The sequence below is a fragment of the Vanessa atalanta genome, chromosome 11 (assembly GCF_905147765.1).
Source record: "Vanessa atalanta chromosome 11, ilVanAtal1.2, whole genome shotgun sequence".
NCBI classification, from domain to species: Eukaryota; Metazoa; Arthropoda; class Insecta; order Lepidoptera; family Nymphalidae; genus Vanessa; species Vanessa atalanta.
In genome coordinates this window covers 7,398,512-7,413,099 of record NC_061881.1, presented here as the reverse complement: position 1 = coordinate 7,413,099, position 14,588 = coordinate 7,398,512, and the positions used below count along the sequence as shown (strand labels likewise).

General features: G+C 30.2%; 1 protein-coding gene across 2 annotated transcripts in view; it reads right to left on the bottom strand.

The window, feature by feature from the left end:
* Positions 1 to 1,616: 1,616 nt before the first annotated feature.
* Positions 1,617 to 14,588, bottom strand: part of LOC125067219 (protein toll-like) — a 45,740-nt gene continuing 32,768 nt past the window's right edge. For both annotated transcript variants that reach the window (XM_047675682.1, XM_047675681.1), the window contains exons 2-6: positions 4,835 to 5,062; positions 3,674 to 4,715; positions 3,277 to 3,592; positions 3,045 to 3,200; positions 1,617 to 2,781 (exon numbers count right to left, since the gene is read on the bottom strand). In XM_047675682.1, the coding sequence (XP_047531638.1) occupies positions 2,008 to 2,781; positions 3,045 to 3,200; positions 3,277 to 3,592; positions 3,674 to 4,715; positions 4,835 to 4,970 (2,424 nt within the window). In that variant the 5' untranslated portion in view covers positions 4,971 to 5,062 and the 3' untranslated portion in view covers positions 1,617 to 2,007. The remainder of the gene's footprint in view (positions 2,782 to 3,044; positions 3,201 to 3,276; positions 3,593 to 3,673; positions 4,716 to 4,834; positions 5,063 to 14,588) is intronic.

Sequence of the window (14,588 nt, the reverse complement as noted above, 5' to 3'; positions counted from 1 at the left end):
TTCATTGGTAGGTTGACGGGAAAATGAGCCACTTCATGATAAGTGGTCACCTCCACCTATAGACATTGGCGCCGTATGAAATATTAACCAGTTCTTAATATTATGTTCCTTGTGCTTGTAGTTACACTATGTCACTCACCCGTCCAACCGAAACACAACAGTAATAAATATTGCTATTTGGCGGTATAATATGTGCGGTATATTATAGACGTCCTCGCACAAAGCCATCAAAAAATTGCACCAAAAATCCAACAGCTATTTTCTACCGAATAGGCAATGCAGTTCTTTACCCGAAAACGAATCAGCTTTGACGTCATCAGTAGATACAAAAAGAACAGATATTTTTTAATTTAAAAAAAAATCATTTAATGACGCATTTCACCTTCATTGTAAAATTCATTAAAAATTCATGTGATATATGTGACCAGTTGGACATTTAGCAAACATAAACAATGATAAATGTGGTAATCATATTAAAACTAGCCAGCATTGTATGTCCAGTTTGTAAGCATATACGCCGCAGCCGGATTCCGCGTGGGACATAAATAATGCGGTTTCGACTTACCACCCCAGCCACCCTTTCCAATGTGAGGTTTCACACGGCTCTGCTTACATACATTTTCTAAACTCAAAGGACCAGAACTCATTTATAACCGAATCTAAATTGAAGTTAGAAGAACGTATAGAATGATTTGTTTCTTGTTTGGTATTCATTTAGAGAATTGTGGTTCAGTTTTATTTATTGACCTTTTATTTTATCTATTGATCTATTAGTCTACGATCTTTGAATTCTTTAAGAACAATATATTGTGTTATTTAAAGCTAATTCAATAAATATAGCACATTTAAAGACTTAACACTGTAATTACAAAATAATCTCGGTATTAAAAAGATTACGTGATCAGTAACATAAGTATACAAATTTAAGAATTCAATTTTAAAAATTAAATGCACAATTCAATTTCAAAATAAGAATGAGCGTTAATCTAGATTGAATACTGGATAAATTCGTCGATACGTCACGACATCAGAAAAATAACTAGTTTGAATAAATTTTCGTGTCGAATAACATGTTTGTTTTTTTTACGCTTGATATTTTATTTGATTTACAAACCTGTCTCCTCATTTGATCTTCGTAACTGCTTTCCACCTGTATATATTCTCACGCTTGTATTTCACGAAATATTCATTAAAATAATGAGTGCTATTAAATTAATCTTTATTTAATGGTCAGTGATATTATTACATATATCTTTTACCGACAGCCAATTGGAAAAAGTGAATGTTGGTCGAATACTTTAATTAATGGTCGTACTAAAACAATTGCAAGAAATACCCACGGTCAATATGTGTGTGTGTTTGTGTGTGTGTGTAAAATTATTACTTATAGTTATTTTAGGGACCAGCTTACTATTCCATTTTTTTTACTACGTGTAAATGAGTATCGATCTGTAGTGTTAGCGATTCTTTAAAATAATCTTTTTTACACGGTGAGGTTGTATTTTCGAACTGTTTAAGAATTTTGGTAAAAAATAAAACGAACAACTTAAGTAAAGTATTTGTTTTATTTAAGCTGTAGCTTACAACTCATTAACAATATGCAGTTTCCTTGAAACTTAAATGTGTTTACATAATACATTCTCATAATATATTTACATATGAAATAGAAATTAAGGATTAAATACTGATTATATCGCAATGGTAACACTTCTTTGAAGTTAATTATGAACTGTAGGTTAAACCATTGTTTAAGGAAATTGGGATGCTGACCTTACTATTAAGACATATTTTAAAAATAATACATTACAATGACCTTGAATCCATACACGCTAAATACATCTTCGTAAAAATTTTACACAATAACTTTTACAATCCTAGTTTAACACGTTTTTACAAGTTACCTAAATCGTAACAAAATTATATCGTGATCTGAAACTACGAAATGTGAGATTTATATTGATTGTAGCGAAGAAGTCAGTCTTTACCTCACTAGAAATGATAACGTAACTAAACCTGACTGTGTGCAAATGTACTCGAAGCGTAGACATCCGGCCAGTCGGGCAGTCTTGTAAATGAACTGTTGGAGGCCAACTTGCTCTTGGATGAAGTGAGGGATGTATTTAGTTTTGAACGTATATCGATTCCCGGCGAAAATCGCACTTTTTTCTTATATCCATTCGATAACATGGAAATGAGAACATTCCAGAAATTTGGGTCACTCCACAAAATAGCTGTTCGCTGATCTCGTTGCTCTTTTAGGAAAGCATATATCGAATTCTCGGGGCCAATATCGGTGAATACATAAAGCGTGTTTTTCGTTTTCAACATTTCGCCTCGAATTTTCTTTATGTTTACGTGGCTGTAAGCTGACGTTAAGTAGTTTGGGGAAAATATTATCACAACAGTGTCGTTTTCTTTCGATCCATTCGCGAAATGTTTGATGAAATTATCTTTGGAATTGGTTTTAACAAGTTTCGTTTGAACATTGAAGTTTTTGTGATTTTTAAGTTCCGGTAAGATCTCCTTCAATACGAATTCTTCATCATTTTCAGAATATTTTATAAGTATATTCTTATATTGATCAGTGTTATCTTGTCTTGAAAAATATTTGAATCGCCTTTTTATCATAGAATTTATTTGATTTTTGTATATAAAGTACAATATCAGAGTGATTGTTGATAGTGACACTGATGTAGTCACTACAGAAATAAATATTATAAACCTTAGGTAACATGCTTCCCTAGTCCAGATCGGACAATGTATTAATGTATCATCCATGACCTAAAACAAATAATATACTCTATATTAATTAGAACTTTCTAGAACAGCTATGATTTCAAATACAAAATAATAACTATTCTTGCCTTGAAAATTTGGTAATTGGACAAAAGAGAAAATTAAACCACTTATGTATATGAAAAATGAAAGGCATGTAATCGGCGTAGTTATTTTTTAAGAATTAGATAAAATTAAGATCTAGATATATATATACATAGTATATAGTAATGAATGTGTAAAAGAAAAATTACAGCAAATTATCTCACCTTCGACTTTAAATTATCTTTAAGATAGTCAATGAAAAGAAAGTTTCTGCATCTGCAATTTAAGGGATTATTTGAAATCCAAACTTCTTTTAATGGCTTTTTTAATATTTCTTCATAATTCGATTTTCCATCTTCAATTGAATACTTTGTATAACCCTGTCAAGTAATAATGAGTATTAAATTGTTAACTCATAATAAGCGGTATTACATTTTGTAATTTGGTAGTACGTACCCAGAGATATTGAATGGAATTAAAGCTGATATCCAAGTTTTCGTGCCCGTTAATCCACCAGTCGTCGAATGAATGTTTGAATTTATTATGACTTAAATTAAGCATCCTCAGATTATAAGTATGAGCAAAAGGTGATGATCTCGTCACTGCCCATGAATTATTTTTTAATTCTTTATTTTCAAAGTCTAGTCGATTATAAGCCAAGGTTATTGACATTCTTTGTTTATTGCTACTAAATAGATCGGATGATATTATTTTCAAATTATTATGTTCCATATTTAAATATATTAGGCTTAACAGAGATGAAAACGTTACACTGCAAAAAAAAACAAATTATATCAAAATATTTTAAAACCTCCTTTCATCTTTTTGCAAAAATAACCCATTCAAAACTTACCTCGAAACTTCTTCGATGGAATTATAACATAAATTCAATATCTCTAGTCGTACTAACGACGAGAACAATTTCGACTCTAAGCTTCTTAAGTTGTTGTGACTTAAATCCAGTTCTAACAAGTTTATTTGATCGTTAAAAGTTGATTCCGGGATTACTGCTATATCATTATATGCTAATGATATATTTGTTATAAGCGAAGAATTGACAAATATATCATACGGTATAACTTCAACGCCACTTCGTTGAAGATAAACTTGTTTGAGGTTTGATAAATTTCCAAACATATTCTTTGGCAGCGTTTTAATTTTAACGTCGTTGTTAAGAATAATGACAGTTTCTAATTTTTCATTGGTCGAAAACAAATTTTGTGGCAGCGTTGAGAACTTGTTCGAAAATAATGTCAGTTTCTTCAACTTTCTTAGGGGCTTAAAAATTGTCATCGGTAGTTCGTTAAGTCCGTTGGAACTTAAATCTAATTCTTCAAGCACATCTACACCCGTGAAGAAATCTTTAGAAAACCATGTAACGTTACTTTGCCACAAAGACAGCTTTCTCAGCAAGGATAAGTGAGAAAAAAGATTCGAGGACATATTCGTCATATGATTATGACTTATTTCTAAGGTTTCCAATCTCTCAAGTGGCTTAAATAATTCTTCAGATAGGTTAATATTATTGCAGCGAATGTTAAGCCATGTTAAATTATTGATATCCATAAAAAGATTATCTGGTAGATGCGTGATTCCATTTACTGATAGAAGAAGTTTTCTTAAATCTTTCAATCCCGTAAAATGCTTCCTATTGAAGTATCCAGACAAATTCTTTGCATTTTGAAATATAAGTGACATAGTCTTTGATACTCCAATTTGACGTAATATATCGTTAAATGATGTATCCGGTAGCGGACAATCTTTAAAACTGACTGATTTAAAAGTGTTCGGTTCATTGGCACATTTTGGTAGCTTGCTATAATCTAGACTGGTTGCGTTTTCGCATTTTATGTTAATATACGTACTCGGTAGTAAGTTAATTTTCACGGTTCGACCTGAAAAATAAATTGTTTGACTAAATTCCGGAGAAGTTGTCCAATCAATACTTCAAGACATTAGGCTCTTAGTAATTCGATAGCTTCAGTTGGAACTGGAAGCGTTTAAGTGCACTTACCATCGATGTTGCAATTGAGTTCAACAGCGAACGTGCCGCTGCAAACGCAGTTAGGGTGACTTGGACACATCACTCTCCCATTAATTACATGTGCTGTGAGTGCTACTATTAGCACGTGTATCAGTTTGCAATCCATCGTCTCGTATTACATTTGTTCTTCTTTGCTTAAATTATTTTTATATGAGCCAATTCGACACATAGATCAGCTACCGTTTTCATCTTCATCGACTGTAACAAGATTTCACGTTATAGAAAAGAGTGAGTGCTTAAAGGAGACACAAGACAATTGTTGTATTAGTTAAGTTAAAACGTTTATTTTAGATCTATAAAATTCTGTCAAAACACATAAATTTAATCGTATTTTTTTATCCAGACAAGTTTTCGCTGAACCGTAGATTTCAGTGCGCAGCTGAATTTGTTTGTTTGGCATTGCCAACAATGGAATTGAATCCACCATTCGCAGTTTACAAGCAATCGCGAATAAAAATCGCGTTTTAAATTGCTCTGGTTGTTAAATATATTGCTGCTATTCAACAAACATAAAACTACGTCAATATTAGTTTAATCCTAACATACATTGAAAATCGAATTTTGTTGTGTATAGTTCTATTGTCGTTTTAAATGCTGAAGTAATTAATCTAAAACAATAACATCTAATATATTTATTAATTATTTTAACAACATTTACAGCCTAAAAAAATAAAAAAAGTTAAGTAAAAACATAAAAATAATATAAAATTTATTTAAATAATACAAAAAGGGGAGAACTAGCGATAACTTTAACTTCATTTTAAATATTTTAATTAGGTGTCTTTGAGTTTATAGTGTATTTGAGCATGTGTATATAAATATATATAAACACATATACAAAGGTGTGTTTAGGTTAAAATAATTCGCTTAATGTAGTTTCCAAAGCTATTACATCCCATTCAAGACGATAGTAGTGACAGTTACTAGTACATTGCGGTAGACAGTCTGACAAGCAAGACAGTGGAACTGTTTCGTAGATAGCAACGTGATTTAATGTCCTGTTATTTCACTGTCTTGGATAAGCGAATATAAGAATGAATCAAATATTTCACTTAAAATTCTTGGTTAGTTTTTTTTAATAAATATTATTTAACATTAATTTATTTTTTATCAAGATTCATAATAATTAAAATATTATTTCATATTATTTCAAATCAATAAATTTAATGTAAAGCTACCACCCATTCGGAATTTAAATCATACTGAGAAAAACCGATTAGAAGCTGAAGAGTTATCCCTTTTTAAAAAATCAAGTTAGAGCCATACAAATTTGTCTTGCTCAATCATTATAAAGATGTTTTCTAATTTTAAAATGATGTAAAAACAATACTATAAAATTTGAAAATTTAATATTTTTATATTCGTCCGCATAACCAATAAGAGAGCACATGCGACTGACGTACTAAAATGAATTACTTCTGCATTACAAACACTTTTATTATGAACGCTTTCATTATAATAAAAGCGTGATTCGTGTAAAAAGTTATTTATGTAAAAGTACTCGTATTTTCGAACGTTAATTTCTTTTATATATACCCACGTGATTAGTTTTTAAAATAGCTAATTACTGAGCAACAGTTACACATCAGTACACATATTGAGTACATACATATAATACATAGCTCATTTGAAAATTGTAAAATCTCTAAATTTATAAATAAATGTTAATCGCAGGACACTTAAATTCAATTTTAGTTATTAATGACTATATACTATTTTTGAGTAATAAAAAAGAAGCTCCATATTATATTTCTACAGAAACTTAAACTGTTGTTTCCACTGAGTAGCAACGGTCGTAATCACGAATTGTTTAAATTACTGGTCACAATTGTACTAAAAGTATAAATCGATTGATAACAACTAAAGTATTTATGAGTGGTAGGCGGAGTTGGTATGTAAAATTACTAAAAAAATGTTTATTTTCTTTTTATTTGTATCTCCAAAGATATGTTGTATGTCTGCTTTTGGTGTATCTTATCTTTAATTTGTATTTGTTATTGACTGCATGCCTGTTTTTTATTACCGCAACGTCATAATGTTTTTATGAGGTATTCATATGCAATATGCATAAATAATATCTGTCTGCAATATAAATCGTAGATTCAGACGTCTTGATTGACTCCGAATGTTATTTGTCTTCGTGGGATACTGGATTCCGTAGCCGGTCTGGATGGTATGCGGCCAGTCTGTTCCTGATAGGATCATCTCTACTATTGATCGACATTTTATGTTGTAATCCAGAATCTCCTTGAAAGCCACAATTTTAGGCAGTTTATTTAAAATCTTTTCAGGTTTATGATTGTACGCAAGTGAAAAATATATGACCGACCGCCATTTAAAATAGTAAAGTAGTAAATCAATCCTATTCATCGATCTATACAATCGGTGAACATGCAAAAAAAAGAAACATAAATGTCAAACTCTTTACATTTCCTAATTTAATCAAAGTATTTTAAAGATGATCTGTAACTACAATTGAAAATCGAATCTAATATATTTATGAATAAAGGAATATAGAAATACAGAAAAATAAAAACTTTTTATAAAATCTAGGTATGTTGTATATAAAATATACTTATTAATATATTATATTTAGCAATATCTACTCGCAGTTGCAGCAACTAAGCTTTATATTGCTTCGAACTATCCTATCTTAGTCCATAAAAAGTTTAAAATAATATTTTATGACGTCAGCTAAATGAAGGAAAAAATGCATGTCAGTGACAGCTGCCGGTAGGAGTTAGATGTATTGGAAACAGATTGGTAAAATATTTTTTACTGCAGTAGGATTTGCCGCGAATTTATTTTCAACTCGCGGATATTTTATTGTTATTGGAAGTGATAATTTTTAAAGCAATGATTTACGTTTTTTACTTTCCCCGTGATCAAAATGATTGACGTTATTCAATTTCGTATTAAGATTATCTAATTCTATAGTTTATCTAATATTGTACAAGTAAAGAGGTTATTTTTTCGTTATATCATACCATTTTGATTAAACTGAAAAACCATAGGCTGAGAAAATGTCACATCTTTAATACGTGATATGCAAGTAGTAATAAAAAATGTTAACATAAGCCCTATACTGTGACATAACTGTAAGTAAAGGTCTAATTTAGTTCAAACATATTCCAACGTGTGAAAATATATCTCTACAAGTTTTTGTGAGCAGTTATTTAAAAACAAATACAAGGACGGAACAGCAAAGTGTATTAGTACTACCAGCGAATGACGTTATTTTAAGCTATGAAATCAATTATTGATTTGCTCTGTGCTAGTATTTGATATTTAGAAAATCAATGCAATAGCTGAAAACATATTGGAAAAAAAAGCAGACCCAACTATGTAAGCAATGCAACACGCATATTTCACGAAGTTTCGTTCCAATTAAAAATCAATTCAACGAATTGGTATTTTTTTTTTATAAAACACACTATCCAATAAAGCGAAAATATTCGTAAACCGAGGAATTTCAAATATATTTCACCGAAAGCATTGTAGCTACGTGTATTGTGTTATATCGATGTCAACGTCAATGGAAATCATTTGAATTTAATTCAATAGAAGATGAGTAATTGCCAGAATCAACATAATAACATTTTGTAATGTCTAACTGACACATCCTAAACCAATGCATCTAACAAGTTGCAAAAGATTTTTTTATAGAACGATGATGCGGTCTAAGGGAAGATTTTTCAAATTTCATATCTCAAGGGAAAGTAGTGTGTATGAAAATTGTGAAAATATGGAAATCGATTCTTTCGCTTCTGTTAATGAGTTAAAGACTGCTGTTAAAGCGAAAATTTATCATGTAAAATATTAGGTTGATAGCTACAATGGAATTTCGCATTTTTGACGAATTTCACATCCTTTATATAGACTTTTATTTCTCAAATTCATAAGGATAAAAGAGAGACATTATGTAACAAGACCGTACTCCTATATGCGTACAATAAATTATATTCCACCAGAGATCTACGTACACTAAATGATATTAGTAAAATTGCACTGAAATAGTCCAAAACCTTAATAAACACAGTTTGCGAAATTTCCTTAAGCTCATTAAGTCTTCTTCGTACCAGGAGAACATAATGCCAGAGGTAATACAATAAGGTTTACGGCTTCACAATCACGTACTGCATATCCACTTAACAGGAGCGTACTGCAATTTGCTGCTAATTGGAACTGTCCGTAATGAAAATTAGTTTCGTTGAATTATCAAGACATAATTCCCCTGAACCGATAAACAACAGAACTTAAATTTGATTTGTATTTGGGAATCTTTCTGTAAGAAGAAATTAGTTAATACAATTTGAGACTTATGTTATATGTTGTTATAGGAATCGTAAAAAAATATCAATTTCTGGATAATGTTAGTCTTGACGTACATTTTACTTGGTTGTGCTTTATGTAGGCCGTCTAGGAAGAAATCAATCATACACTGTTATATTAAATTCTTTGTTATATATTGTTATGAAATTGTATAACTACTCAAAGGACATTTCGTCTTAGTGTCGAAGGATGGCGTTGTATGGAATGGCATATATTTCTAACAGTCACTCGGATATAGCGGAGGTGACTATACTACGTACCATCAGGTGGCCCACATTACTTATAAAAAATAATTATATTGATTATCCTTTCGAGCTGTCCCAGGGCTACCATTAAACCCTATATATAGCCAGCAAACACTTTATGTTTAAATATGAATATCCATGTAATAATAAGCATTGTTATAAGTTCTTCGCTTAGAGACAAATTTTAAACGCTTAAAATAAATAAATATTTCTTTAATTGTACCGATAGTTAATTATCATCTAGTTACGTTATTTCAAATTCTCGGTATGAAATTGGTATTTAATTGCTGTCATATTTCAAAGACATAATGATATACGTACAAGTAGCATAATATAATTATATATATATATATATATATATATATATTAATACCAATTGGAGTAAAGAATTTAAAATTGTTATTTCTGATAGTATGTCGATTATGACTTATATATTATATAAGATAGATGTAATTTTGTTGCATGTTTTGTTGAAATATATTAATCTTTGGCAATTGAACTTACGAATTTTTTTCTTTTTATTTGAATATGAATTTAAATTACGCTAGTAATGTCTAATACGTTCACAAAGTATTATTATGCATAAATCTGTAGCGTGTTTTCGCTCTATCACACTCATAGTTCGACGACACCGTAAGCCGACAAGACTGGAGAGAGATTAGAACAGCTTTACGCGCTTTCCGAGAACGATAATATTTCGAACTTCCTCACCAGGAGGTGATTTCTGATATTTTCTTGACGCAATATAAAATTAATTTTAATCTTAACTCAATATGAGCCCTAATTGCCAATGTCGTTTGTGAGTGTGAGTGTCAATGATAGTGATATTCGACTTTCGAAAATTCGAAATTCAAATTCACAATATACTTTTTTCAAGTAGACTTTTACAAGCATCTCTGAATCTTAATTTAACAAACTATATTAAGTGAAGCTGCCACCGGTTCGGAATGCAGATTCGACCGAGAAGAACCGGCAAGAAACTCAGTAGTTAGTCTTATAGTTGTGTTACTCTATATAATGAATATTTAGAAAGTAACTCATTTGTTGCAATTAGTTGTGGTTGTACAGAAGTAATATTAATAAAGTTTCCCATTCTTTATATAAAAGGCGAGAAAGTAGCGATGTCTTACTTAATGGTAATAATTAAACTTTTGCAATTACCCCGCACGATCTTGGAAAGTTATGAAACGCATTCTCTTATCTCGTCGGAAATCTCAGTTGCGATTTTCTGACGAAGTTATTCAATTAATTTTTATTAAAAAAAAAACCACTCAATTTTCAATTTAAGTAAGACATATGTTGAATTTAATTTATAAGAATTCACGAATTAGTTTCAGGCACTTTGTTTTGTAAAAAAACGATTGTTCTCGTATCGAAAATATTCCATTTTTAACATGAGCAGCCTGTAAATTTCCCACTGCTGGGCTAAGGCCTCCCTTTGAGGAGAAGGCTTGGAGCATATTCCACCACGCTGCAGGTCCAATGCAGGTTGGTTGAATACATATGTGGCAGAATTTAGTTGAAATTAGACACAGGCAGGTTTCCTCACGATGTTTTCCTTCACCGCCGAGCACGAGGTGAATTTTAAACATAAATTAAGCACATAAAAGTGGTCCTAACCACTGTGCTAACTCGGCTAATATATCGAAAATATATTAAATGTTTACTTAAAACTAGACTATTTTAAAAACAATGTAAATCGATTTCTCTTAAAACTTACATTACTTTCGTGCTATTTCACGTTAATAATGTTTTGCGTTTTGATTGATGAATTAGGAAACCTTCATCTACATATCCTCAACGGGTATTAACATATGAAAGCTATACGAACAAAATCGCCCTTAGAATTATGTACATTCATTCAATTTAATATTTAGAACTTATAGGCGTTAAAGTTAAAATATTTTTTTTGAAAATTAATATATGTTCCTCAAAATAAAATATATAATGTTTATTCTTATTTACAAATAGAGAATATATTGAGAATTATACTCTAATAGTTAAATCAAAACGGAGCTGGAAGGCAAAACAAAATAATAAAACTTTTAGTGTATTTGTTGTCTTCGCTAAAATAAAATTCTTTTATTAATCGATTAAATTGATGAGTTCTTAAAATGTATATCTATAAATGTATCGACACGAAGTCACGAAGGTAATAAAGATTTTTATTTAATTCCGTTCTCTATAACATTTTATGAAAAAGTAAAGCTCTCGCATACGCGTGATTGGCACGTACGCTTTTTGGCGCCCGGTCTTTATTTAACACGGTAAAAGGCTTTCACGTGAAAACTGAAGTATTTCACTCATATGAAATTCACGAACAAAATAAAATTCAAATACATTTCTGGAATTAAATTTGAAATCTTCAACTCGGCTCCTGTCGAGGGACTCATAATTTATTTATTTACACAGCTGCCTCTTTTTATGACGCAATTGGAAATAACTGCTGGAGAAAATTAAAACTTAACGACGCGAATGTAATTACAATGGCACTAAATAAATAATAAATGATTATTTTAAACAAAGGTAATACGAGAGCGAGAGCCACCCTCTAAATTTGAATAAATTGCAAAAACTTTACACGGAATGAAACATATCGCTACAAAAAAAATTCGTAAATATATCAATACTATTTATGCTGTGAAGGCTGATGAGCAAAATAAAACAATCATCTCATTGCAAATCTCGTAATCGTCATATTGATGTTCGGCGGTAGATATGTGAAACTCGGACAGATGGCCCTTATAATCCTTCTATAGAGAAAAAGTTTAATATACCTAGTCAACCTATCAAGTTCTAACAGATTTTACTGCGGTCAGTCTCGCCTGTTTTATTTGCGGGAGATTGGGCCATTATTGTACCAAAATATTACCACGAAGAGTTCTTTTCATCTAATATTAATATTCTACTTTAATTTCAATAAATGCTTTTGTAGATTATTATTTAACTGTATATTTTGATAATATTGTTTAAATAGTATAATTTGAAATTAAGTTAGAATTAACTTGAAAATTAACCAATAAAAATAATTTTAATGTATGTAATGGTATCATGCGCTACTTTTGATTTTTGTCTTATAAATTTTTTAAATTTTATTTAATCTTTAAATCAAGAATTATATAATTTGCTTAAATTATATATATATACATCAAATATCATACGAGAAAACACATGTATAAGAAGCAGCTCACCCCACTCGTATTCTGTAATTATAAATATATTTTCGCCATAACGGCGTACACTATAGAGGGGTGGTTCTTAATGACAGTACAAACAATCAGTGAATATTTGCAGTAGGTGCAAAACAGATGCGCCCTAATGTCACGTGCACCCGACGGCCGAAATTAATGCTCCCCTACACGAGGGCTTTTGTAATGCAAATAACCAAATCGATACATTTTACGGGGTCTTGTTACATTCTTTTTTAACTTACCACTCATAAATAAAACATTTCTGAATAATGTTTAGGGTTGATAGAGAACGATGGTTTATTAAAACTATGTAGAAATATAACTAAAAATCAATAGACTCGTCTGCTTACTATTGAAAGTGTTATTGTTGTTTTCCTTTAAAAACATAGAAAGCTATTATAATCTTCGTAAAGAATATATTTTTTTCACTAACGAAACATCCATGAAAAATTCCATGAAAATATTTAATAATAACGATTAAAGTAAAATATCCCGCATTAAAACCAACGTAGAATCAATTTATTTTAATATCCAATAATAATATTCGATATTCATCTCTATAAGATTTTATTGTTTATATTTCATTTTTGTAGAGACAAATCGCTTTCTATCGTTAAAACATAGAAATATATACTTTAATAAATACGAAGAATTGTGCCAATTAATTCCCAGAACGTAAATTCTAGAAACGAATAAAGTTGATGTAAAATTAGAGATTTTAAGATAACAGTTTTTCAAATTAAATAAATACGAACAATAGATCGTATCAGCAACAATAACTCGCCCCCATCGGCAACAGAAGTGTAATTAATTACTGGGAACCCTAATGCTATGTAATTCGAGTCCATTCAGGACAATACCCCAACCCCTGCGTTTGATTATCCAAATAACTTTTTGTGTACTTTGATATTTTACACTGAATACATCAATATAAGTGGATAAAATGAATTTGTACTCTTTCAAGATATTTAAATCACCGAAGAGATTAATGAAAATCTATTTACTAATAATATTATAAGTATAAACTCCCTCTGTCTGTTACCCTTTCAAGGCAAAACCACTGAGCAGAATCCAATGAAATTTGGTGGGAAGAAAGTTTGAATCCCAAGGAAATATATATGTTTCTTTTTTACAATTAACACCTAACAATCAAACCTTAAAACGATGAAAGCCGTAGGCAGCAACTTGTGTTCAATAAATCATTATTATTTAAATAAAATATAACAAATAAGGTAATATAAAAGTTACTTTCTGGATTCAGCTTATCATTATCATTGTTTTCCTTAAAACTTGAATTTATGTTACAAGTTCGGGAAAAAGGTAATTAGTATTATAATGTAATAAAACAAATTGCAATATTAACAGCGAAACAGAAGAATATGCATCCAAAAAACAACTAATAAAAAAAATACCAAAGTTTAATGTTAATAAAAGATACAGATGTTACTTTTTTAATTGTAAACGCAGACACTTATCCGCAGAGGCGCAGGAAGGTCATTCCAGAATCAGTGGTACTGAATATTTAAAACTACCCTAGCCGTAACTTAAAAGTGTTATAAATTCTTAGATTCATGAGAAAATCAATTTGCTTGATTACAATCATATATATTGGAATATAGTTCAGCTCAGTCATTGCTTAATAAATGAAATTACTGTTCTATAGACGTCATAAATATACCTAACTATTGTACCAAACGTACTGTCCCTGAAAGGCTCGATATAAATTGTATTTTAATTCCTTTGAAAATGGGTTTTAAGATTTACTCAGAAATACCTACGTAAATGAATGTCTACATAAACAAACTCATAAGCCTACCTCGTTAAATAAAATATAAGGTTTTGAAATAAATATAGAACAGTGATATACAAAACATTATTTATATACATTAAAAAAGGGAAAAATAAAATGAAGTTTTACTATATATTATAATTTACGCTAAGGCGCTATTGTTAAAT